The sequence below is a fragment of the Nothoprocta perdicaria genome, unplaced genomic scaffold (assembly GCF_003342845.1).
Source record: "Nothoprocta perdicaria isolate Ctin4 unplaced genomic scaffold, notPer1 scaffold_4, whole genome shotgun sequence".
Taxonomy (NCBI): Eukaryota; Metazoa; Chordata; class Aves; order Tinamiformes; family Tinamidae; genus Nothoprocta; species Nothoprocta perdicaria.
Window position 1 is genome coordinate 228,818 of NW_020455643.1, and position 26,904 is coordinate 255,721.

Sequence of the window (26,904 nt, forward strand, 5' to 3'; positions counted from 1 at the left end):
CTGCCTGAGCTGGGCGCGCGGGCCCGGCCCGCCCTGCGCAGCCGCCTCCCGGGGTCGCGCGGGTGGCTGGTGGTGCCGGTCCCGCTCCGCACGGCCGTAGCCTTTGGGTCTCTCGTTTGGACCTGGATGCTGGGCTCGTTCTCCAGCGCTGGGGGAGGGAGGACACCCGCCACCCTCAGGGTGCTGGAGCTGTGGAAGAGGCCTTGCCTTTCTTGTCTTGTGCTGTTGGAGCAGCTTGTGAGCTCCCAGAGGTGTGCCCTCCTGAAAAGTGTTGTTCCTGTGTACCCGTGGAGCCTGCTCGGCCGCAGCTACTGGCAGTGCTGGGTCTTCTGTCTGTCCGGTTTCACAAACCACAGGTCTTGCTGGGTGGTCTCTCCTCAGCTTTTTCCCAAGGCTTTTTTTTCATGCTTGCAGGAATTAAACTAGTATTTTTGATAACATGCAGGAACTCTGTTTGGAAGAGCTTTCTTCCCACAAAGAAAATATTTTGGTCTGGGAGCCATTGAACTTCTGCTTAAAACACTAGATATTTTGCAGGCTTTTATTAATACAAGTCAGAGCCCCCAATGTATATTAGGAAGTAGGCAAAGAGTTCTTGTTATCTGGTGCAGTAGAYAGCTATATCTGTCATATGTATTGGTAGTTCTTGTATCTGATTTATTCAGCTGTCCTCATCTTGAAATGAGAAGGGTCAGTATGTTCATCTTTAAAATGTCATTAGAAAGAGACTTTATATATACAACAATGCTACTGCCTGTTTATCTGTATGGGAAACCTTTGCTTACTATATTCTCTGTTAATGCATTTGTTTTGTGGTCGCCTGACTGCTGTTTTTTATGCTGTGGTACAGCACGTCTCACACTACTGCCCGTTCCTGAACCAATGATCCCTGTCGGTGTTGTGACTGYGAGTGGGCTCCCTGAGACTCGTTTGTGTTCTCAACCCTAGAATGAAAAACATGCAGAAAAAGAAGTGCTCTCCATCCCTACCCCGATCCCCAAGTTACTTAAGGCAATGACATGGAGTTGTAAAATCCCCAAGACTAATTAAACTTTTGAGTGGTTTGCAACATACATACCACCATATTTCTGTATTCAATACTCCCAATTTAATGAGGCAGTTTGTAGCCTACAGTTGAGGCATGATTTCAAGAACTGAATTGCTTCAGATGCAAACGAAAAAGCTTTCTTGGACATGGAAGAGTCTGGTTGTATGTGAATGTTTAATAGAGAAGACCCCACCGTTACATACGCATGTTGTTTGTGTAGACAGCTAAATTCTGATATTTTCTAACTTAGAGCACTTAATAATATTTTAATACTTTTGGCATGTTGTAAGGTGTATCCAACTGTATTAACTGTTGGATAAAATACTGTGAGATTTTTGAGTTTTTTTTTTTTTTTTTACTTCTGATATATTAAAGAAGATAGCACTTTTTTTTAATGGTTGCCCTTTCCCCTCCCAGTTTTGCAGAATCCTTCTTTTTTAGAGGAGATGGGTGAGAGGAACTGATATAGTGTGATTTAGAAATAAAAATTCATGGATTTCATAATTAATCTGAGATAGAAGAAATTACAGTTATGGAAACCTGTTCTGCTAACTAGCTGAAAGTTTCATGAAGTATCACATGTCTAAATAACCAAGTCAGAATCACAAGAACTGCTTTTATTAACTCTTAATAATAGTATTAAATTTAGTATGTTTTCATATCAGTGCCAGTTGAAATCAAGCTTATTTGCTATAGCTAATGCTGAGAACCCTAGAACAGGCAGAATGCTTTCTATCTAAGAAGCAAAGGGTAGGAAAAGAAGTTAGGCGTTCTTAGGTTTTCCCTTGGTTTTGAAAGGGAATGGAGTAATCTTGTCTATGCTTTTCTGATTGAGTCAAAGAAATTGAAAATTTTCACAATGAAATACCTATGGTGTGATGGAAAAAAAAATCACGTGGAAGCATTTAAATGAGAAAGTTCAGCTGGGAGAGATTTGAATACAAACAGTTTAGACGGCCTAAATAAGCTTAACTGAAGTACTTTGCATTCTTCTAGAGGAAAATACTAGAGGAGATTYGGGTGATCCATGAAAAATATACTTTATATCTTTGTACGTGGTTGTGGTGTGAATTATTTTTTTTATAATTGCTTTGCAGCATTGGATCTGGTTTGTTTGCTGCTGTTTTGTGTTAAGGGTGTTACCCCTATTTTCACTACTTATGTTTTTGGTTAAATTCTTAGAGTGAGACCACAAGAAATGCCAGAGAGACGGAAATGTGTTTGTGAACGAGTTGTCCCTTTAAAAATCAGTAGCAAAGTTGGTTACATTTCTCATGACTGTAGGGCTTAATTGCTGCTTGTTTTGTACAGTGACACAAGTGGTGTCCTGGTTGCTTGGCTTTTTCTGCCTATGATGGATTTTGAATGTGGGATTTTACAGCCAGTTTGAGGTGCAATTCTTTTCCAAAAAACGTAATGTGTACCTTTATTTTGTTACGAGAATTTGTGCACATGATCATGCTATAGCTAATCCTAAAAAGAATCTGAAGTTTCTCTGTAGATGACTAGTTGGTGGATGTTTMAAGGCTGGATTACGGCTGTAGCAACAGTACAAAAAAGAAACTGCAGACTGTAACCTCTCAGTGGGGAACAGAGGTCCTGATGGCCTTCAGGTTGTGTTTTATAGTGGGAAAGTGTTAGAAGTGAGAGCTCAGGGGAAGCTCCTACCTGTGCTTCTATTTAATGATGACGTTCCCCAATCTCATTCTTGGGCCCACAGTTTTTCTGGATTTTAGTGATGATCAGACTGTATGTTCCTGGCTCCCTGTATCTCAGGTCAGTAAGTTAAATGCTATTGTGGGTGTCTGAGTTAGGAAACTTCTCCATTAACTTAAATTCTTACTCTGCAGAGATTATTAGCTGTTAAAACAGATCTCTCCAAAGAAAAACAAAAGATACTAGTTTAAGCAGTAACATCTTTTGCCTTTTTGTTTGCAAAAACAAATTTGTAAGACATGTTAAATCTTGTTTAATTGAGATAATTTTTGTATGTGAAAGTTCGACTTATTCTTTCTAAAGAATAGACTGGCCTAGTAGATGGGTCGATTTTCCATTTGAACTGTAACGTGAGGTCCCCCCAAGCCTCTGCTGTGCGGGTTTGTGCGTTTGCTGCTGTCCCCTCACGCTAGTTAGGGAAATGAACTGCTCTTGTCATCTCAAGGCCTGCGGATGGAGGGGATGCCACGAAATGCTCTAGGTTAAAACATAGTTAAACTTACTGTTTTGTAATCTAAATGTGGAAAACAAATCTCAGTTGTTAGGTTCTTACAGGCTCATAAAACACTTATGAAAGTTAACTGTTACTTTTGTGAGCCATAGAATATTGATGCAGAGCATGTTATGCTAGTGCTTTGGTGAAATTGTACGTTGATGTTGAGTTAATTGTAATAAAATAAGTTGATGAAGCATAGCATCTGGAAGGGAAAAATTGAAAGCGTCACATGGAGGTAGAGACAGCAGTGCCCTGTTGCTTGTTTGTTTTGTCATGGCATCGATCCAGCGTTTGCCTCGGGAGCACTGGGCAGAACAGAAGCCTCTACGTGCAGCTAATGAGGTGGAGGACGGACAGCGGGGCAAGCTCTGGTCGAAGCTTCGCCGCCTTCCTCGCTTCCTTCCTCCCTCCGTCCCCGAGCGAGGCCTGCGCTTCCAGGGAGCGTTTCTCAGCAGCACAAATTAGGGTTAAGTCTTAAACCCTCATGTCTCTGCATGCGGTGCAGCGTGCACATAAAGAAATTCTCAACCCTTCAAGTACATTAAGAAGCTTGTAAACAGTGAATTAAGAGATACTATTTATACTGAAAGTCAGGGACTCAGGAATGAGGAAGTTCTCGTTCTGTGGCTACTTGTGCCATTTTTGGCTGTTTGGCTTTGCCTGTTTATGTGTATGTGATTGTAGGGTCTAATAAATCATACTTTTTTTTTCCTTCCACAAGACTACTTCATTCAATATGTGTGATATGCAACTAAAAGACATAATTCAATGAAATGGAAGGCTGAAACTTCTCCCTTTGCCATTTTTGGACGCATTACATTTCAATTTAACTAGCAGATTTTTTTTACCTTTTTTGAGTGCACGCCGTCTCACATTTATACTGCAGCCTGAACTTGTTCCATGTTATAAATTCAAATAAATTTGCATAAATTTGAATGCTTACAAAAAAAGTCTGGAGGAAACTGAGTCATTCACATATAGTCAATAAATTCTATGGTATGATAGAACAGTCTTAACAAATAATGGAAATAAATGAGATTCAGTTTGAAATGCTGTTATATCTAAGATTGAATTTCTCATTGTTGCCAGAAGAAATAACTTTTTGAAAAAGACCAGTGGAAATTAATCTGTAGTCAATTTCAAAGGGCGCACAGATTTTCCAAGCTGAGCAGTGGTGGTTAATATTTTAAGTGTTAACTTTTGTCTTTTCTGAGAAATGTTCAAAATCCAAACATTAACACTTATGTTGTTTTCAAGAGACCTAATTCTGTGGCTACAAAGCGTGGGAGTTGTAAAATTGATCAGCTCTTGATTTGAGAGGTTGTGTAACGAGGTTTTCCTACTGTTGTGGTTAATGTGTTTTACAGTTGAGAAGTTCTTCGGTGCTCCTTGTGCATAACTTGAGACTTGTGATACGCTGTGATCTCAAGGAGAATGTGAGGATCGCCCGTACAAGGAAAGCTTTCAGAGCTTTGATTTGTATTTTTAATACTTTTACGAAAAAAAAAGACTGGCAAAGATAAAATATCAGTGCGATTATTTCCCTTCCTTCCCCCTTCTCTCTTTGTTTTATTTTGCTCCTCTTAACGATAGATCAACAGTTTTAAAGAGCAGTTTATGTTAGAAAATATGACCCCTGTATTTCAAAAGACAAAACTTGTTGCTTCCTGTCAGCTTTGATGGAAACTTTTTGACAAAGTAAAATGAACTTCTCTTTTATGTCATGAACTCATGAAACATAGAAGAATGTCTTATGTTCTTATTTTTAAAGACACCTCCCCCTGCCAAAAAAAAAAAAAAAAAAGGTAATGGACGCACTTTACAGGAAACTGAAAATCACAAACTATGTAGGAATATTTGTGAATTTCAGTGGAATTGATAGACTTATTTGGTATTTGTTACCTGCTGCTATCACACTGTGGTTCTGAGTATATCATGTATGTTTAGAATAAATGCGTATTGTAGAATTACTTTAGCCTCGTTAAGAATTCGACTGACTTGGATTTATGGTGCAAGAAGGGAAAGTTAGCTACAAATGTCTAAGGATTGTTAGCATGTATATAATGCAAATATATGTTGCTATATGCTAACTATATGCTACTTCAACAGCCACACGTTGCCTAAATCTGTCTCTAGTAAAGTAAAGAGTGCTACTCTAGTAATTTTTGTGCGTTATTCACGTGTTCCTGTGAGGGCTGCATGCTTTAAGCAGAAGAGACACCTCTACCATAATTACATAAATTAAAAATTACTTGTTTCTCAAAAGTAAACATAGGTTATCTTTTTGCAAGCTTCTTTGAAAGGAAAGTTCTAGCTGGCTGGTAGAGCCCAGTGAAATTAAAAATATTTGCTGTCTGTCTTGACTCTTGTTGTTGTTGTTGCAGGTATTAAATATGCTGTTGTCAATAGGAATGCTGATGTTGTCTGCCACTCAGATATACACTATTTTGACTGTTCAGTTATTTGCTTTCCTGAATCTTTTACCTGTGGAGGCAGATATTTTAGCGGTAAGTATAAGTATGTTCTTTACACATGGATGAAATCTTCTGTAATGGTGAATCTTATTTCAGACTTTTAAAATAATGAATTAGATGATGCAGTAAATGTTATAACAGTTTGGAGTAGAGTTGCCTGAACACAGGAATTTAGTACAAAAATAAAACATACATTTTAAAAGAGCTTACAGATGATGCATGCTCGGATACTGTGATAATGAAAGTGCTTAATTCCATTACAGTCACTTATGGAGTTCAAGTATGAAGAGACATCTATAGCTTGTCACAACCCTGTTACAAGAATGGTGTATTTAGTTGCTTTAGGCAGCAATTTAAGTTTGTGGTGATGCCATTTTGTAGGATAGCTTTATCCAAATGAAATAAAATAGTCTCCTGTGACTAGTATAAGCTAGTTGTGGATCAGAGGCCTTGTTAGCAAAGTCTTGTACATGTTAGACCTAGATTCAAATAAATAAAACAAAAACGTGCAGTCTCTGCTACTGATGATGATTATGTTTTCCAGATGGGTGGATTTTTAGATTAACTTTGTATAATATGTAATGTTCATAAATAATGTAATGGACAGAGGGTCAGGGTAAAAGATGTATGTTAAATATTGTTAATTTTATATACCTTGTAGTTTTATGGCGGCAGTTGTATCTGTCACTGCAGAATAGACTTACAGCTACTAAAAATAATTAAATGTAAAAAGTGTAATAATATATTCTCTGCTATTCACAGTGATATCCAGGAAAGCTGTTAACCCTATAAATTTAGGAGTGAGAGAGAGAATCCTTGAAGTAAATAATTCAAATAAAAATACATAAAATTGGTCACAGTGTGGGATAATGAGTACTGAATTATGTTATTTGGATCATAAGTCTGTTATTGGTTATCATCTTTGATAAAAAAGTTTAAGAAACAATTCAGATTGTTTTATTATTGTCTACTGTTGTCATCATTTTACAATGAAACTTTGTACAACTTTATATTGTAAAACTGATTTTTCCCCCCTTTTCTCCCACAAAGCCCATGCTTCCTCTTTTCGTAAGAAAACTGATTTCCTTCCTTTCTTACTTTTAGGGAAGATACTTTAAAAATAAACATTCTTAACTACAAAAAAAAAGTAATTCTGAAATTTTAGTTTTATCTCTTTAAACCTTTGGATTTAAGCACCTTACAGGTTTGGAAGTCTCTGTGTGTTAATGAAATACAGGCAAAATTTTACATTTTCTCTTAGAAAGTAAATTCTTTTTTTCCTTACTGATTTAGGTATATGTTTAAGCTTCTTTCTTCTCATACAACTGCAGCCTCAAATCAAGGGTTTCTGTTTGTATAAAGTTCAGATTTATGTGTATTAAGCACATTTGGTTATTTTTTAAATAGTGAGTAAAAATACATGTTTGTGACTGCTCCCCAGCAGGGGCCAGGTGGATGGCTCGGGGAAAGCAACATGACAAATAGAAGAACAATGTTTCCCAAATAGTAGATGAGGGAGGGGAGGATCTAGGAAGGCAGTTTGCTGGCAYAGAGCTGGGCTGTGTGCTCTTGAATAGCAGGTAAAGAGGAAAGGTTGTGTGAAGCAGATGCGTTACACAATCTGTAACGTTCTGTTGAAGTTTGCTCCATTCTTCCCTTTTCCTACCAATTTTATAAAAAGCCTGCCAGAAGGGGGCTCCTCTGAAATGTGACTCCTTTCAGAAGCGTAGGATTACTCATAAAAGGGTTAGTCTTTGACTTRGAGTTTGAGTTCCCATGTGTAAGTCTGATTATTAGGAGAGGCATTAGCACTTTGAATTATAAACATAGTATTTTAATTATTGTGTTTGGYAGTAGAATTATACAATAAAGAAGTATTCAAGTCATTAAACTATCTAATATTAACCAGCAACTGCCAATAATGTGAATTCAAATTACTATCTAATTATTATCTAATTGGCTTTTGTAGGAACTTTTGCAGGAAGCAACTTTCTTACATAAAATGAAAATAAGTTTTATCTTGTGTCCTCTTTTTATTGTATGAATTCTCCACTGGATAGCCATCTCATAGACCTGTTAAAGATCACACAAGGAAAGAGGAAACGAAGTTTCCACAATCTGAAATTCTTTATAGTATTCCTGCATGTTTAAATGGAAGCTCATAGTTAGCATAAACGAAAACTGTAAAGCTGGTTACTAACCTGAGTTAGCTATCCTGAATAGATAATGAGTAACTAGGGGAAGATAACATGGAGGCTGTTCTTTGCTAACAACAAACAACTTTTTAAAGCTTCTTTTCAGTGTATATAAGTTAAAGCAAAAATATGTTTTTTTTTTTTTTTGCTTAAATATTTTCAGAGGAGTTTGCCGCTTTTCTTCTGTAAATGTGATAATACTTGAAAAGCAAGTAGTAGAAGGAAAGACTTAGCATAAAGGTTATTACTCGATAAATAACTTTTTTTAGACTGCTAGGTAGCATAAGAATTGTCTTTCCATATGAATGGAAGACCAGTAGAAGCAGCAATTTATTTTATTAGCATTGCAGGAGCTATTACATTTGATAAATACTCTAACCTAAAAAATCTATTCTATTTGTTTTTAGAATTATGTATTTCTCTCTTGCAAGCCTAAACTTTTTTTATGATTTATTTCTCTCAGTATAACTTTGAAAATGGAACCCAGACCTTTGATGATCTACCTGCTAGGTTTGGTTACAGGCTGCCAACAGAAGGCTTGAAGGTAAAAACAAACAAAAATATCCAAACAACCCTGAAAAAAAAAATGTGTATATAAGCAAGGGAAGAAGTTTGGGGATTTTTTTCTGAGTGAGTCTTATATTTTGTAAATGGCTACATGGAGTCAGCCTAGAGGGCAGAAAGCTGTTTCACTGTTGTTTTAAACAATTTATGGGTAACTATTCATGACCGAGATGTACATCTCTTGTCTCTTTGTAATTTTTAGACAGCACTCAGCCAAAGTGATGTCCCCCATGTAGAGATAATGAATTTGAGTCACAGAAGTGATATTGAAATTCTCTTTCTTTGCCAACATTAAGGTTTTACTTTTTGCAAAATAGATGGAAGATCCGGGTAGTCTTCACTGGTTGAAGTGATAAGGCTGATACAGGATGCACATATAGAAACAGAGTGTCTAAATGGTTATTCTCCAGCTTATTCTGGAAAGCTGCTGTTCAGGTGATCTAGAAATTTGAACAATGAAATAAAAATATTCCAGAAGAAAAAGGAAGGTCATTTTCTCTTCATGACTGCAATGATTTGTACTATGTAGTATATGTGATATTCTTTCAGCATGTAACTGTAAAAAAATTACCTGATCTGTATACTTTACAGAGTGTTTACTCTGTAAGCAGAGTAATAGTGAAGAAAGCTCAAAAGAGTATCCAGCATGAAAATATCAGCATGGAGAGGGACTAGTGTTGAGGCATTCAGTGTTCAGAGGTGCCTTTTTCTTCATAGAGAAGTTTCAGAATTCTTCTGCAGATGCTAAAGCAGCAGTTTAGGACAGTTTTTGTTCAAGACTTGTTTTATTGTGAAGTACTCAGCTAAAAGTAATTCAGAAGTTGCTTGAAGATTGATATTCAAAGAATTTTTCTTTGACTCTGAAACTGTAGCACATGCTAGGATTTGTAGTCTTTGCATATTGTATCAAATCAGCTATTTTTGTGGTAGTTTACTATTCATAGTCAATTTCACACACATAAATCTTTCTTCTGTTTTCCTTTTCTTCTGTTTTCTGTTTAAATTGCCAAGTATTAAGTTTGTATTTCTTGGTCCAATATAATCCTTTATTCTGTGCATATTTTAGGAAAGTCAGTTAAACAATATTATTGCACTGTATCTTGAACTCTATGCTAGACTGTCCTGGAAAGTGAGTGATGAACTTCATGTGTTACAGGAAAGAGTATTACAATATTTCTATTTCTTTACAAAAAAATCCAATAAATATAAATAGGGATGTAACRAATTTTGTGGTGACACAGGTTAGGTTGATTAGAATTTGTTTGACTGGAGTATGAAAATGCACAGATTTCTTTCTTTATACTTGTCTGACAACACTTTATTTTGTTGAGGAGAGAAGCAATAAACCTGGTTATATTCTGTTACTCTTTCAGGGATTTCTAGTAAATTCAAAGCCAGAGAATGCATGTGAGCCCATAGCCCCACCTCCACTGAAAGACAACTCCTCTGGTGCTTTTATTGTGTTAATTCGAAGGCTTGAATGCAACTTTGATGTAAAGGTAAGTTTGATTGTTTTAATTGAAGATTGCAGAAAATATCTTTAGTTTATGTCAGAGTAAACTCTGAAGAGGAGAAATTGTCTGCAGGGAGATAAAGTGGCATTATTTGTAACATGATTTAGTTCCAGGTTGTATGAGTTACTTGTTTGAGTCAGTATGCATGGCAAATAAGGATGACTGATGCTGTAGTTCTATCATAGAAAGTATTTAGTAGCAATAACTGCCTTTCTTACTGTGACACATCCTCTTGCCATTGCTTGTACTGTTATAGCCAGGGATCATAGCAGAGATTGGGAAATGTGTATGACTGAAAAGTACCCCAAATCTGTAAGGGGTGTGTGTGTGTGTGTCATCTGTCTGTAGTGGCTCAGAGTGGGTCTGCATGAACAGTACAATGTAATGGTTGATGGTGAGAGGACACGGCGGTCTGCTCAGCGTTAAAGGTCTGGTTGTGGCCAACTGTGGAAGACACTCCTCTGTAGCATACAGGGGCCGTCACATATTTTCTGCTGCATAAAACAGTCATCCAGCTAAATAAACATAAGGTAAAGTTGTGCTACATATTGAAATATATTTTAGATTTCTTAGGTTTTTAGGTTATATATAGTTTAGGTAAAGATATGTTAAAATTCTGCCCCTTTGGGCAACAGGAGCCACACTATTGTACATGCATTGTTCTAGATGTAATGTGTATTTTCTCTAGCAACATAATACTGGGCAGGCTCCAAGCCATGCCTCTGTATTTACCTCTAACACTGATCTTGAAAACACCGAGAAGCCCCAAGGTGTCTGTGCATTGMAGTAAGATTGACTGCATGGCATGAGACATACAGTGAGGGAATCTGAATTGCTGCTGATCTGAGGGACGTAATTGTTGAATGAGGAGCTGGGTGTCATGTTCTTGTAATGGCAAGGCGCTGCTTAGTAAGAAAGCAGTTCCTGAAGCTGCCACACCCGTTCTAGGTAAGTGTTTAAAAATGGACTGACGGATGTATGTTGAAGATGGATTCATACTTCAGGTTTAGCACATGATTAATGTTTCTATATTTGGAGCCCTGGGTAGCTAGATAAGTTAAAACTTCACARTCTGACCGAATGTGCTGCCTTAAGCAGCATAACTGCTTTTGCAGCTGAATGGTGCCTTTAAATCTGTGCTYGTGGTGATGTTTGCAGATGATGTTTGTCTGTGGTCATGATTTCTAAGCATAGTGCTTCTGACAATGAGCCTGTTTTACAACTGTAATATGAACCCTGTTTAAAACGTTTTATCTGCACAACATTTAATCAAAAGAAATAGTATTTGGAAACACTGCAGTGTTATACATGTTTCTTATTTCAGTGCAGTGACAGAGGATACAGTGCTTAGTGAAAAAGCAGTAGTAAAAGATTTTTTTTCCCTGTTCAACACAAGGACAATATAAGAACAATACATCCAATTACAGCTTATAGAAAAATAGCCATATGTTTCTAACTGCAGGAGTTTTTATATTGTTTGGGCTCACAGTGCTCATCTTTCTTGAGGAATGTTATTATTTTCCTATTTGAATAAAAACCCTGCTTATAAAACTGGAATCTTAAAATCTGCTATTTAAATAGAAATTAAAATCACGGCTGGAGCGCTGTGTCCAGGGCTGGGCTCCCAGTGCAAGAGACACACGGATGGGCAGCAGCAAATCCAGCGCAGGGCCCCCAAGGTGCTGCAGGGATTGGAGCATCTCTCATGCGGGGAGAGGCTGCGAGGGCTGGGGCTGCCCAGCCTGGGGAGGAGAAGGCGCAGGGGGATCCTCCCAGTGTCTATGGACACCAGGTGCAGGGTGTGAAGACAACAGAGAAGGCTGTTCTGAGTGGTGCCCAGTGGCAGGGTGAGAGGCAATGGGTACAAACTGTAACCGGGAAATTCTGTTTGCGTGTAAGAACTTTTTTTTTTTTTTTTCTGCAAGGATGTTGGAATATTGGAACAGGTTGTCCAGAGGTTGTGGAGTCTCTGTCCGTGGAGATACTCCCAACCTGACTGGACAGAGCCCTGAGGAGCATGGTCTAGGTGCCCCTGTTTAAGCTGGGGGCTTGGATAGATGATCTTCAGGAGTGCTTTCCAGCCCCAACTGTGCTGTCATTATAGAAGTCTTGAAAGGTTATATAAGTCTAGAAACACTACATGGAGCTTAGGTTGATCTAGAAAACCTGATACTGCGGATTTTACCTGGGCACCCTGTCATTCTGCACTTGCATATGGGGAAGGGACGTTTTGCTGAAGGTAAGAAGTGGAGACCATTTTTTCTTCTTTTCATGTATTGCCAAATCTTACGTGTGTATTGCATCAAAGTAGCATCCTGCGCACTTTTTTATAATAGTTGTAGCAGACTGAGAAAAATACAGAATGATTGAATGAGCAAGTATTAGCGTTCCAATCCCGTATCCCTGTGTTTCTGAACGGGGCAAAATCAGGAGCTTTTCCATGCGGCTTTGCGTGCTGCTCCTGCTGGTGGCATCACCGTGTTTGAGGTAGCATCCATTGTTGCTGTTGAGCATGAGTGATACAATCTGACAAAGTTATTGTTGCTGTTATCTTATTTTTCTATAAAAGTACTAGTTATCTGTATGCTTAAAACACTATTTGAAAAAAATCTACAAAATATTTGTAGCTCAAGCTACTGTAAAAATATTGGAGGGCATTGTTTCTTGGGTGTAAAACAGCAAATTTAAATACATATTTTCTTGACCTAATTTAAAAATGTCTCTGATATAAAAATAATTGTGTATCCCTTTGAATATTTGAGGTATAACAGAAATTACTAACCTTTAAAGAAAGGGACTTAACATTTCATCTGCCAATCTAATGTTTTTGAGTTCAGGGAGTAGCATGTCTTGTATTTGGGTAGGAAACCGATGAGATCACCTTCGTCCTCAAATATTGAGAACTTGGAATGCTGAGATTTTATAGCAACAAGCAAACAACTTTATGAATAAAACATACCTTTGACAGTATTATAGGAAGTTGGATTAAAAATAATAATAATATTTACCAGTCTCTATCAACAAGTATGATTTTTTTCCACAATTAAGTGTTTGTGTTTATCCCTGGAATATTTTGAGGTACAGATTTTGTAACTAATAATGAAATGTGGCCAGATAAGGGCAAGAATGTTAGTGTTATGGAAGAAATTAAAATGGATAAAATGCTGCAGTGTTAACTGGATTGTATTTTACAAATTGGTTCATTTATAGCCACTTAGAGAAATATCTTTAGTCTCTCGCTGCTCATTAGTAGCAATTTAAGAATAGAGACAGACTTCTAAATCTTTTTGCTTTAATACTTTATGAAAAATAAAGTTTATTATTGTCACTAACAAGTTTTATGACTGCTATGAAATGAAGTGCATTTTATGAAACATGCTTTATTCTTGATGGTTTTTGGAATCATTAACTTGAAATGGGTTTGTTTCTGTGGATGTAAGTGCTCACTTTAACAGGGAGCACTGTTTCAGTGCTGTAACTATGTACTAAAAGCTGTGGGTTGGTAATCGAGTCACTAATTTACAAGCATGTCTAAAGAAACCATCGCATACCGCATATGAACAAAGCAAATAGCGATGCCTGAAATGGGGAGTCAAGGCCAGACTGCTCTTTTCTTCATACTAATAGAAAGAGATATGGTAACTGTGGTATTAGAATCTAAGCTTAAATACATGTAATTCAGATTATCTGAGTCTTTATAGAGGAGATGCACTGTAGGCTTGTGTGCAGTGAGTTATGAAATAGATGTGATTTAATGGAAATATACTGGGATATATGTGGCCCAACATGAGGATTTACAGAAGTCCTTTCCAGTTTCAGAACAGTTTCCAGGAGTTTTCTTCACCTTTTGAGTTCACATTGTCTATCTCTGTAACCAGGGAACATGTGGTACATATATAAGGAAAAGATGTATTTATCTGGCCTTTGTAGTGAATCTTCAGTACAGCAGGAAAAACTAATACAGGCTCCAATTCAATATTTTAAACTGGGCAGATGTTAGAATTGAAGATGGCAGAGTAGGAAATTCCAGGCATGTTTAGAGCATAAAAAGTAAGTTGGAGGTAGGGAGAAAGATTGTGAAGGGAGGAAGAAAGAAGCAGAACTAGAATTTTGCAGTGCTGCAGGAAAAGAAATATTAAATGAGACAGAGCTGGAAAGAGGAGGCATGAGTGCAGAAAAAGTCACCATCTCCTTTCCCAACCTGAAAGACCAAGACTAAAGCATAACACTGAAATTATATTACCTTGATCAACAGGTTTTGGGGAAGAGAGACAATTCTGCAGTGAGATTTAAGGCACCCAAACTAATAATCTTCTAAATTTTAAAAGCTGCAACCTCTAAGAAAATAAACTGAATGAAATGAAGGACATGGAAAAGCTCATATAAGATCCTTCTTTAGGACTAGATTTGCATGTCAAAGATGCAGAAGGGGAAGTGGAAAGGCAAAAAATACCTTTTGCAATTTAGGAGTGATGGAAGAGTACAGTGAAAKCAAGGTTACTTCAGACTTCTGTACTGTGACCCAAAATAGGAAATAAATAGATTAAATAGGAAAAAAATAGGTTAAATATTATTTTTATCTGTACATAAGGAGAATTTTAATCCTGTTTTTAGTAGATGTAAATGCTGTTTACCTACAAATAACATGTAACAGTTTTTTTTCCTGAAAAAAAGTATGGAATTGTATCAGTATAATAAGTATGTGATTTTTATTTTGAAAGTTGATTGTTGTTTCCCAAATGAAAATGAAATTGTGCTGATATTTCAACTTCTGAAGTGYACTTTGTGTTATAGACGAACAGCAAGTTACTGTATCTTAAAGCAGTGTWATAAGTAGTTCTTATGGTTTGCAGGTTTTAAACGCGCAGAGAGCTGGGTACAAGGCAGCGATAGTTCACAATGTTGATTCCGATGACCTCATAAGCATGGGATCCAACGACAGTAAGTACAGGTATCACTTCTCCTCTCCTGTTTGAAAATCATTTCACACACTAGAGTATGCCATATTAAATTCATTTGAAAACATTATGACAAGCCCTCAGTATAAAAGCAAATCCTCCTGTGTTTAGTGTTTCAAAATATGTTAGAATATGTAGGTATACTTGTATATTCTTTTTGATGTTACCTTGTCCTTACATGCTCTTGTTCTTTCGTTTTCCTTTGTATTTTAGTTGAACTGTTCTGGGTTAAATGGTTACATTTATGAGATAGATCTCTAAGGCTGTCTTTATTTTACTGACTTAGGTAGATTAACATGACTGAATCTTGTGAGCAGGGAAAAGAGCTGAGGCCTGGGAACTTGTGTTGATGAGGCAGAACCACAGGGGGAAAAAAGGAGTGAAGCTCTACTGTATTGGACAGAATTCAAACATGAAAATGCAACCTATTMATACTTATTGATTTAATAATAAATATTAATTGAGAGAGCTGAGCCTGTTTAACCTAGAGGAGAGAAGGCTCAGAGGGGATCTCGTTAGTGTGTATGAACACTGTAAGGGTGGGTGTTGTGAGGATGCTGTCACGGCCCTGGCCAGCGACAGGGCATGAGGCCGCGGGCACRGGACGTTCCTGCTGCCTTTGGGAGAAAAGCTTTGTGACGCTGAGGGCCCCAGCAGAGCAGCGGGTCGCAGGGAGAGGCGGGGGAGCCGCCTCCTTTGGCGCAGGCAGAAGGCGTCCGCACGTGCTCCTGCACCGGAGCCGTAGGGCAGCCGCTTGTGCAGAGGGATTGAGCTGGGTGAGCTTCGAAGGTCCCTCCAACCTCAACCATCCCATGGCTAGTCGTTTCAGTTTGCTATTGCACTGCTCTGTGTGTTTTTCCTGTTCCTTTGAGTAAGCTTTTCATGTGACTGTATATTATATAAACGTATTTTCAGTTTTTCGCTAGGAAGAAATATACTAGAGAACATTGTGTCAATTTCTGGTTAATTCTGATTTCCCCCTTTCATGGAATGAATATATACATAACATCCTGTAATCCAGCCAAAAGGTTTGGCTTACTTTCTGATGTGTGTATTTTCCCTATGAAATACTTCTAAAACACATACAAAATGTACTGTTGAGAATTTAAGTTCTGATCCTTAAAAATATCATCTTCAAAACAGCACTGTTTGTATAAGTGTTGATCATTTTCAAAGGACTAGCTCTGTGAAGTTGTTCATGTCAATATGGTGCTTTTAGAACTTCTTCTGTGACAGTTTGTTTGTTTTGTCCAATTTCTTGAGCTTACAGTTGAACGGGAACATTAATGAGAACCAAAAAGACATTTGCCAGCATTGAGTGAAATAGCTTTCTGAAAATTAATTTCCTAAGTGGTTGCTGAGTAGCCCAGAAAGCTGTGTACATTGTTTAAATGAATTCCAAACCATATGAAACTTATTTTCAGGTTTCATTATAAACTCAAAATGTAGAATGCAACAAGACAGGGCTTGTATAATACCCTGATAAGGGTATTATAGAGTGACATTAAGCCATTTCTACTTGTGCTTTATAGTAATTAAAAACACATTATTTTTCTGTCTGCCTGTCTTTCTGTCTGCCTGTCTTTCTGTCTGCCTGTCTTTCTGTCTGTCTGTCTCTCTCTCTCTCTCTCTCTCTCTCTCTCTTTGATATTGATTTAACCTTAAGGTTCTTTTAACCTTGGAGTGTAAAAGTAAATCTGAGATGCAAATCAACATGAAGTCGAGGAAAAGATTTTCTGGAATGTGGGGTATAAGCTCAGTCAGCTAAGACATTTTCAGTTCATACATTTCAGATTGCTTCATTGGCTGACTTTTATTTATCTTTCAGTATTTTTTTTAACTTGAATTGCATCTTTTGAGCTTAATCCTCTCAGTAATTAGCAGAGAAGAGGGGTGGCAGTTTCATCCCCTTTCTCACTGGGCTGAAGCAGAGGAGGAGGGTTGTTCATTTTCTCCTTTCTGATTTTTGACTGTTTCCAGAGTGCTCAGTTATGTTTAGGGGTAAAAGGGTGGGGTGGTGGCAGGGGGAGAAGGGCTGATAAAACACAGAACCGTGTCATAAAATCATACGAGTTGTCAGAACCCCTGGAGTCAGGGGAGCTCCGTGACTTTGTCCAATCTCAGAGTAATTTTGATATTCTCCTTAAAATTAATCCAGTTCATTCATCCATAACTCTTTGTCAAAAGATCTTTTATGTCAGTTTTAAGTGTTCCATTACAAATTTTGAGTTTTAGATAGGCAATAAAGTCCCTAGATATTTGGCAGGAAAAACAATAACACTCCTCATGTGACATGAAGACATGGCATGCTCATACATCTGTGTATATATCCTTGTGTTAAAGGATGTCTGTCTTCCTGGTGAGATTATCTCATGTTTTGAGTCTTCTGTCCTTAGCATACCCACCCAGTGTCTGTGTAATGCTATGGAATGCTATGTAATGCTAGCTTTGCTTTTCCTCCGTTCTATACAGTCGAGATTTTAAAGAAGATTGACATTCCTTCTGTCTTCATTGGTGAGACATCTGCGAATTCTCTTAGAGAGGAATTCACTTACGAAAAGGGGTAAGTTACCTCACAAGCAGCCGCCTTGTCCTTTGTGGTAAGACATTGCTGCTTTTTAGTAAAGAGATTTAAAAGAGGATTTTGTAGTGACGGTGGGCTGTAGGTATTGCCAGGAAGTATTGAGCCCTGATTTGCTGCTGGTTTCACCCAATCTGCAATTTTACATTCTTTTCTGTTCTGTTTCCTTAGTATGTGGTTTTAAGTTGCTATAAACAAGTGGGTGCTTTGACAGAGGGGTGATCTATTACAGTGAAACTGAAGCGGTTTAACTGTCAGTAGCTGAACTATCTGGGGCAACTGCATAAAACTTTCTTGTAGATCCCAAGGATGAAATCAGTGCAGTTCTTGTTGTCAATTTGTGTTTGAGGAACAAACTGACTTACTGACTACTGCTTGTTATCACTTGTATCCTGAATACCACACTGGCAAGGTCCTGAGATATTTGAACCTATTGCCACGTTAATGAAGGATGTTATGCCCTACCTGTATTTTTGAAGAAATGCCATGTAAAGCTAAATGTCAGATTTGAAGTACTTACTTAGCACTGCATTCCCTGTTTGCTGCTTTCTGCACGAGTCTTGCAAACTAACAAAGTTGTGCATTTAACTACCTGGGTATGTAAAGTTGTGTTAGGAGCCACTTGGTTTGTGTGTGTGTCTGGGAGAAGCTGGGATTTGCTCTGTGGTTGCTCACACTGTCAGTGCTGTTTGGTTAACTCTTGTTGAAAGGAAATGAACAGCCAGTGTATATGACTCCTGAGGGGCCCTAGGCTGTGTTAAAATGAAACAGCACAAATAGAATTTTTCTGTGGACTGTATAGACTACTGGATGGATTCAGGAGTTTACTCTATGAAAATGAAGCTTGAATTTTGTGCACCTGGAGTTTTACCTCTGTCCCCTTAGTTATTGTCTTTTTTTAAAATGTTTTAGTGTACGTGAACGTGCAAACTTTGTTTTAACTGTAAGCATTCTAGAAAGCCTTTGTTCTTTTATTTATTTGACTTTATGCTATATAGATATAATATGATTTTTTTTACTTGTCACACGTAGGTATTTAGTGTGTGTGTGGCCATAACATTTTATGTTGTTTTTTCATTGCATTGTGTAATCTCACTGCTTTTTAAATTCTAACCTCTTCAGAAGGTGATACTTTTTTTCTCCACAGTGGCCATGTTGTGTTAATCCCAGAGTTCAGTCTTCCTTTGGAGTATTACTTGATCCCTTTCCTGATAATAGTGGGGATTTGTCTTATTCTCATAGTGATATTTATGGTAAGTTCCTTCTTTTTAATGACTTTTTGCTTCCAAACAAATCATCGGTTTGTATAGGCTCTTGGAGTAAAGTGCAGGGATTCAGTAAAGAGACAAGGAGTGCTTTGAGTACTGTGTTCACCTGAAATCCCTTCTTTCTCAGTGCAATAAACAGCTGCATACTTTGTCAAAGGGATGTCAGACACCCCTAGGATATCCCCCTCAGCGTGAAGGACTGTCCTCGCCCCCACCCTTCCATTGCTCAGGCTGTTCCCACATCCCTCCCTAAGGAACAGCCTGTCCCTGCACTCATCCCTGAGAGCAGGTCCCACCTCGTGGACCTTGTCCTGCTTAGTGCACCTTAGTGCTGCTGTTGCCCTGTGCAGGTCTTGTGCCCTGTGCTTGGAAACCACTGCAGCGCGTGGTGGGAATCACCATGGATCCCCCACCTAGAGTGCTCTTGCCTGGGCTTGTGCTCTCCTTAGGCTCTCACTGGGTTCCTTGCCTGTAGCAGGCAAAAGAGCACAACTGCACGTTATTTCCAAACGCTTTGCATACCACTTTCTGGAATCTGCCTGGGCTCTGTCCAAAATATTAGCTTGATAGAAAATGAATGACCCTTTCCATGTTTTAGAATCATATTTTAGGCGGAAAAATGCAGGAAAACGTCCAGGAACTTGGAGAATATTACATTGTGTATCATATAAGTAGGCCCGATGTAGAATACTGTATATATGTATTATATATATTTGGGACTGATACTTGAGGGGTTTGAAAATGTGCTCTATAGTGTTGAAAGTTACAAAACCCATTTACCCACGTCATGTTCAACTATTAAAAAGCCAATGGAAAGTGTTGGAAAGCATTTTCTACATTTCCAGTAGTACATCATTCTCAGAGGTGTACTAATTAACCCTAGATGCAGTGTGAGCAAGATATATATATATATGTATATATGTATAATGCTGAGGGATCAAACAGAATAGCTGTTAAGTTACATTGAAGTGTAAGATGCTTATCTAGAGCCTACTTTGAAAAGTAACTGAATTGTTCTTTTGATTTCTGTTGTGTTTCTCTTCAGAAAGTCTTTATTTTAACAAAGTGGATATGAGGCTCTAGTTGTTGTTAAGTATCTGAATTTCAGCAGAAAACCTGCAGTTCATGCATACAGTTCATTTTAAGCTAGGGTAGAAATGTCCGAATTAACAATTTAGATCCAGCTATGCTTAAAAAGAGAAGCCATGTATGTTTCAGAAGGATAAATTCTATTTTTGTCAAGAACTAATTATCATTCCAGATAGACCTTCAAATAATGTTTGTCCATATCACTGATATGTAGGTTCCCACTTACTCTTCATCACATCATACATTTTTAAATATAGCAATGTCCTTTAGAGATTCCCAAACTCTGAAATATTAATGTTCTTTGTAACATTAATATCTACCCAGTGTTACTTTGTCCTCAGGGAGAGGTTGTGCACCTGCATTTTAGCTGTTTTGTTTTTGCTTTTTCAAAATATTCGGTGTTTAGTATGTTTCAGTTAAGACTGTTTTGTCATGTGTATTTGTTGTCATCATTGAAGAATAATGTCATACTGTAAGTGCTAAAATTTGAAATAGGTTAGAAGTAGCATTAAGAACTATTAGGAAAGTAGAGAAAGAATTTTCAGTAGGTTGATGACAACATGTTACTATAACTTGAAGTAAAGAGCTTTCCCCTCCAAAGCTGGGTACTGTGGAGGCAGTTCTGATGAACAATAATGTTCTGGAAGAGCTCTGCTYAGCTAAGTCCGTTCGTAGCGGAGCTGGTCAAGTTTCATGAACCATATTTTGCCCTGGAGTGTTGCCTCCATTGTACCTGTTTCTGTAGGGCATTGCAGCAATGAGGAATATTTTATATAGTATGGACATTATTTTCTCTCYTTTTCTAGAAAGCTTTGGGGKTTTTTTTGTTTTTGTTTTTTGTTTGTTTTTTTTTTAAGTTCAATGGTCATCAAGAATGTTACTGCTCTAGGTTTGTTTGGCTTCATCCTTGAGTCCAGACAAGGAAACAGATGACTCACTTTGAGCCAGGATTCCTGACTAAACTAAGTGGCTACTCATAAGTAAAAAATTTTATTGTTCTTTTACCATTTTAACGTATTGTTGTCTTATTTATACCTATTTCCAGATCACAAAGTTTGTGCAAGACAGACATAGGGCAAGAAGGAATCGACTTAGGAAAGATCAGCTTAAGAAAATTCCTGTACATAAATTTAAGAAAGGCAAGTGAAATTTTATTTGTCTAAATAATTAGACCCCGTTGTTTCTAACACTAAAAAGTCTGAATGAAGGGGTTTTATACCTTCATAACTAACAAAGTCAGGTGACTTTGAGTGTACTTGACGTGAATATTGGAGTCTGAAGTGGAAGCATGAAAAAATGTTTTAACCCTGCTCTCACTGAAATAAGAAGTGCTATCATTTCTAGTAGAATCCTTAAACTTATCATGGCTGATGAGAATTAAAATATTCTGTAGTGTACTACAGAATCAATACAGAAATTTCAAAAATCTTCCTTGTTCTCTGTTGTCAGTGACACCAGTAGTCAGTCACCATGTGGTGCACTGTACCAGTCATCTATTTGCAAATGGTTAGATGTTTGTGGCATGTAAATTCCCTGACTCTGTAGAGACTATAAAAGTAAAACTATTCTGTGGGTATAACCTACCACTTTTCAATGGAATGGTCCTTCCATTTTATCACAATACTTTTAGGAGGGCAGAGCATCTAAGATCCAATCCCCAAATACTTGCTTTTTAATGTTTTGATATATTTGATTCKTTTTATTGAGTCGTTGTGTGCAAGATAATTAAAATATAAAGCTACAATAAGATACTTTATTCAACAAAAAAAAAAAGCCTCCTTAAGTGTTGTGTATTTCAGTCTGATCCTTAAAAACATGAGATTCTTCTCCAGTCTGTTTATTTTAATGACATTTTACCATCTGATTTTTCATTCAATGAAGTTATGACAAATATGGAAAGAAAAGGTAGAAGAGAATTTCATGAGAATGATTGATCTGGACATAATTCTTGTTAATAGGGAGTCTATTTGTGTAGGCATCTCCTCACTTTGTGGACCTGCCCATGTTTTGGCTTGTTCTGATTGCCTGCCTGCACACAGTGCGTGACTGATTAATTGCTGTAAGATGCTAATCCTTGGGGAAAAAAAATAGATGGCAATTTGAGGAAGGAAGGAAGAGTTTCTCACTTTTATTTAGTACTTGCATGAGCCTGTTACACCCCTAAAAGGGCATTATTCTGCAGTGAGAGATTGTTTTAACTCTGAGGGGAAAAATATCTCATGTTTTTCAGCCACTTTAACAGGAGTGTTAGATCAGGATTCACCTATTAGCCAGCTGAGCTCTTAATGTGGATGTTCAGGGAAGTCCTTGGAAAAGAGATGACTCTCTGGACTTCCTTTTAATTGACCTTAGGTTTTAGTAATTACATTGATATCTTCCTATAAAACTTGAAAAATAGAATTTCAGTTTCTTTAAGCAAGTGACCGCTTTGGTCATTCTTTTAAATTAATCTTTCATATTACTTTCTTCAGCCTCTTTTGCTGGAAGGACAAAGTTTAACTTACTGCTTGTTCTATGTCACTCTGGGTATCACAATCTAAATACATTGATTCTTGCTTGTTTTTGAAAGATAGGACTTCTCAAGACATCAATCCATTTGCTTCAGTTTTCCTGATAATATATCCTTCCTTTCCTTCTGGAAGGATAGCAGAAAGCAACTCCTGAAGACTATCATACTGTTTTAGAGAGGAGCGGACTCTCATTTTGCCTGTAGTGCAGTCTTACTGCTTAAAACATTGGTCTCTTTCTTTATGTTCAGTCGAGTGTCTGAGCTTCAGTTTTTGACTAACTGCAGGTACTGGGTCTATTTCTCCCCCCCCCCCCYTTTTTTTTTAAACACTGCTTTATATCGTGAATCACTTTTGAATAAATGGCTGCATGTGACTTTAAAAGGGTTGTTAAAGGCAAACAGTGGCCTGAGTGCATTTTTAGAATTGAATAGGTTGATAGGCACATGATGGTAAAATAAAGATTACTTTGCAGGAGTGATTGACATAACTGAAACACTGAAAAACAGTGAACACGGGAGAAGAGTTAGGGCATTGCTACTTCCAGAAAACCTCTAGAAATTGGTCTTTTTGCCTAAATAAAATATAAGAGCTTAACTTCAGACAGTAAGCTTTGAAAATGCTTGTATTTCACATGTACATGGAAAACTGGACAGTGCGTGGGGCAGCCAATAGGCTGCAGGAAAATGTACAATTTGAAACAAAGATGTTTGAGGGATTTACAGCTGGACTCTGGAAGGTCCTTTCCGACCATAATGATTCTGTGATCCTATATATTTTTTAGGAATGCAGGGGTTGAATTTTTGTGTGTGTGTGTAGATAGATATGATTGAGATATAATGGGATGTAGGTCTCTAAAATGCCTTTTTAAAATCTGCCACAGAGTAAGTACAGTTCTGCTGTTTACTAGGTATTTCCAAATTGTCTTTTTCCTGCAGATGAGATTATCACTGATCTAATAACTGTTCATTACTGGCCCATCTGCCTGGCTGCACAGTTAACAATGTAGGCTTAATAGAGAAAGCAAATCATAAGATCTGCTGAAGTGTTGGCAGCTTTATTTTTGTGTTTTCCACTGCTCATAAGTACAGAGCTATTGTGATACATGTAGATGGATAATTCTGTATTTCTGAAAATATCTTTGTCTTTATATATGCCAAGCAGTTTAGGAGAGAGTTTTGCTTACTAAAGATTTCCCAAATGCAGTTTATTTAAACAAGATAAATTATTTTTGCAGTTGTTTCCAAAACAACTTGTTTGTATGTGCTTGAAATGGTCTGCTGTAAATCTTTTGATGCAAAACTGATTGTTTTGCACTGCAGGAGATGAGTATGACGTATGTGCCATTTGTCTGGATGAGTATGAGGATGGAGACAAGCTCAGAATCCTTCCATGCTCTCATGGTAAGCAGCTGTATTTTAGCTTTAGCATTTGCATTAAAACAATTATCTAAAAACACTGTCTAAAAATCATAGTGAATATGTTAATTGACTGATTACTAAAATTTATTCTTGCTTGGGGGTGTATACAAATGGGGGAAGAAACCCTTTTCTCGAAGAGAAAAAAAAAGGTATAACTCCTACTTCGCCTTTCCTTTAGATGTCCATCTACAAAAATTTAATTTTATTAAACCTAATTCTTTGATTACTCATGGCATGGAGATGTGGATGGACATAACAGCCTGTCCTGTAGTGTGAAGATAATCTATATAGACTTGTGCCTTGACTGCACTCGAAGTCACTATTGTCAATGCAAAAATGAGTGTAGTGTTTTTGCTGTAACGAGTTGAGCAGTCCTCTAGTGAATGCCCCAGCACAAAATGCATCTCTGGTGGTCACACAGGCATCCGCTGACCAGCAGGACTGCTACAACTGTGTGCAAGTACTAAGAGATTGTATCTAGAAATGCAGGAAGAGGCCTAAGCCCAAGAGCATCTCTAAATTAAAACATTTTTGGACAAAGATACATAAACAATTATCGAGAGAATATATTATTTTTGGCTTGAGGCCCTCTCTTCCCCTCCTGTCCGTTATTCGTGTTACAGCCATGTTGGTTGGATGGCGTTTTAACCAGCTTGTTGCTGTGAATTCCTGCTCTTACTCGCCATGGCAAAAACATGTCCCACAGCACTGAGAGGAGGCAGCTGGGGCCACAGGCCACAAATGCATTGAGCAGAGCAGGTGCAGACTGAGCCCTGCAGAACTTCATTCACAGAAACCATCTTCCCAGAAGGCTCACACAGTGCGGCTCCCTGGAAGGGAAGGCACAGAGCMATCCGTCGCTCCCAGGGAGCACAGGGTTAGCTCAACCTGCACACCAGTGCCAGCGGTTGCTGACGAAATGCAGAACCTCACATGAACTGTTGTGGAGAGCAAGCTCCTTACATGCATAAAAGCATGTATGAAATGTGCCATGTGTACCCATATACCCAAATGTGCTATGTGTACCCCGTACTTAGGTTTGAAAGTGGAAGCTGTGGTTAGGCCAAGCTCCCTGCAGCTAGAGGTCTCACTTAACATGTAGTGCTAAGTTTTTAATATCATAAATACGACCCTCAAGCAAAGTTTTGCTGAATTTGAACAAGGCCAGTACAGTTGTTGTGCTGATTGTTAACCTAAATTAAAATATGTAAAGTTATATGTTTATTTAATAACAGGGTGTTTTGATACAGCCTCCTTGGATGAAAAAAGGATGGGTGAGGTAGAGGCATTATGAGAATGATGTTAGGTAGCCCCGATTCACTGAATAGTCATTTATTGTATTATTTGTAATAGTGCTTATCATTGATAAGGATCTTGGACCTGGTTAGGTGCTTCATATGGAAGGATAGACATTGCCTTTGTGCCAACAAACTTGCCACTAATATTCTTTGTGTGAGAATTTTGTAATCATTATTTTAACATAAATACAATTTAGTGGATTTATTTATCCATTGTATTTTGGTAACGATGCACTTGTATTTTGTTTCTAACAGCGTATCACTGCAAATGTGTGGACCCATGGCTGACAAAAACCAAAAAAACGTGTCCTGTTTGTAAGCAGAAAGTGGTCCCTTCCCAGGGGGACTCCGATTCCGAGACAGACAGTAGTCAAGAAGAGAACGAAGTGTCTGAAAATACCCCCTTGCTTAGGCCACTCGCCTCAGTCAGTACTCAGTCATTTGGGGCTCTGTCAGAATCTCATTCCCATCAAAACATGACCGAGTCCTCGGAGTACGAGGAGGATGACAATGACAATATTGATAGTAGTGATGCAGAAAATGGAGTAAATGAAGAAAGTGTAGTGGTTCAACTGCAGCCCAATGATGAAAGGGAGTACAGAGTGGCAAATACTGTTTGAGACTACTGATGATGAAAAATGTTTGAACAAAAGAGTTCTTACGGCTATGTTTTACAAACACTTACATAGGGAATATATTTTACTTTATAATCCGTTTGGTTACTTCAGTAGGAGCAGTGGTTCATGTAATAGTACTACGGTTTAATCATACTACAGATAGATTTCTTTTTGATTCTGATATTCAGTTACACATTCTGTTGTCCTGAAGAGTTTAACTGGATTTCACAATGCTAATGAATAATGTTAATAGTTTACATCAACACAAGTGTCACACAGACTCTACTTTAAATGTCAGTATCTTGTTGAAATGGGATTTAGCTGGAAATAGGTTCTCCCCCACCTCCCCAATTACATTTTGTAGGTACAGCTGGATCGTACTGATAGCAATATTTAGTATGTGTATGGTGTTACTCCTTAAGCCCAACTCAAAATGTATGATGCATGTTTGTATAGGGTTTTCCTAAAAACTGCCACCACTTCTGAAAGAAAAATGTAGAACAGATCTGTGTTCCATATTCTGATGTTCTGATGTATTAAAACAAAGCAGAACACTTTTATCTCAAATAATCCTTTGGCAATTGCAACAGCAGCTGAGTTTAAGCAGTTCTTTTTGAGCAGTTCCTATGATAAGGAAATTTGTAATCTGTGTTTAGTTTTAAGTGATTCACAAAGTAAGATCTCTCATTAACACATTAATTGACTCTATTTGCTACTTCCATGTAATTTATTTTCCTGTGATCATGTAGGAAATGTGGGGTGACCAAAACAAAAACACAAGCAAAATTCCTCTTAGAGGTGAGAAAAAAAAAAGGGGGGGGGGGAGGGGGGAAGAAGAATTTTAGGTAAGTRTTCGATTGGTCCTCAAGTCATATACCTCTTAAAGAGCATTTTATGCTGCAATAGTCCGCTAAACTATGTATATAAAAAGTTCTTTTCAGAAATATCTGATTTGAAAACAAGTGCTTACAACTATTTAACAGAACTCAATGCTTAACAGTGTATCATGAAAAGAGTAAATTATATAGAATACTTCTGTAACTATGTAGAAAGTAACAACACACATGTATAATCAAAATGCAGAGTTTTTTATATGGCCTTGAATAAGGAAAGCTTGAAAGAATGTTAATAAACATGTTTTCCACTTTAAGTATCAAA

General features: G+C 37.6%; 1 protein-coding gene across 2 annotated transcripts; it reads left to right on the plus strand.

Annotated features, from left to right (window-relative positions):
• The first annotated feature begins 4,630 nt into the window (after nt 1–4,630).
• On the plus strand, nt 4,631–26,482 carry RNF13 (ring finger protein 13). Of its 2 annotated transcripts, none has more exons than XM_026045166.1 (10): nt 4,631–4,716; nt 5,645–5,767; nt 8,393–8,473; nt 9,867–9,992; nt 14,861–14,948; nt 17,438–17,528; nt 18,694–18,799; nt 20,949–21,042; nt 23,733–23,813; nt 25,385–26,482. In XM_026045166.1, the coding sequence occupies exons 2-10, from the start codon at nt 5,654–5,656 to the stop codon at nt 25,747–25,749; spliced, it is 1,146 nt and encodes a 381-aa protein (XP_025900951.1). In that variant the 5' UTR covers nt 4,631–4,716; nt 5,645–5,653; the 3' UTR covers nt 25,750–26,482. The 2 variants fall into 2 exon arrangements, with proteins under 2 accessions (XP_025900951.1, XP_025900952.1); XM_026045167.1 differs by having other exon boundaries at nt 4,634–4,696.
• Nucleotides 26,483–26,904: the final 422 nt, after the last annotated feature.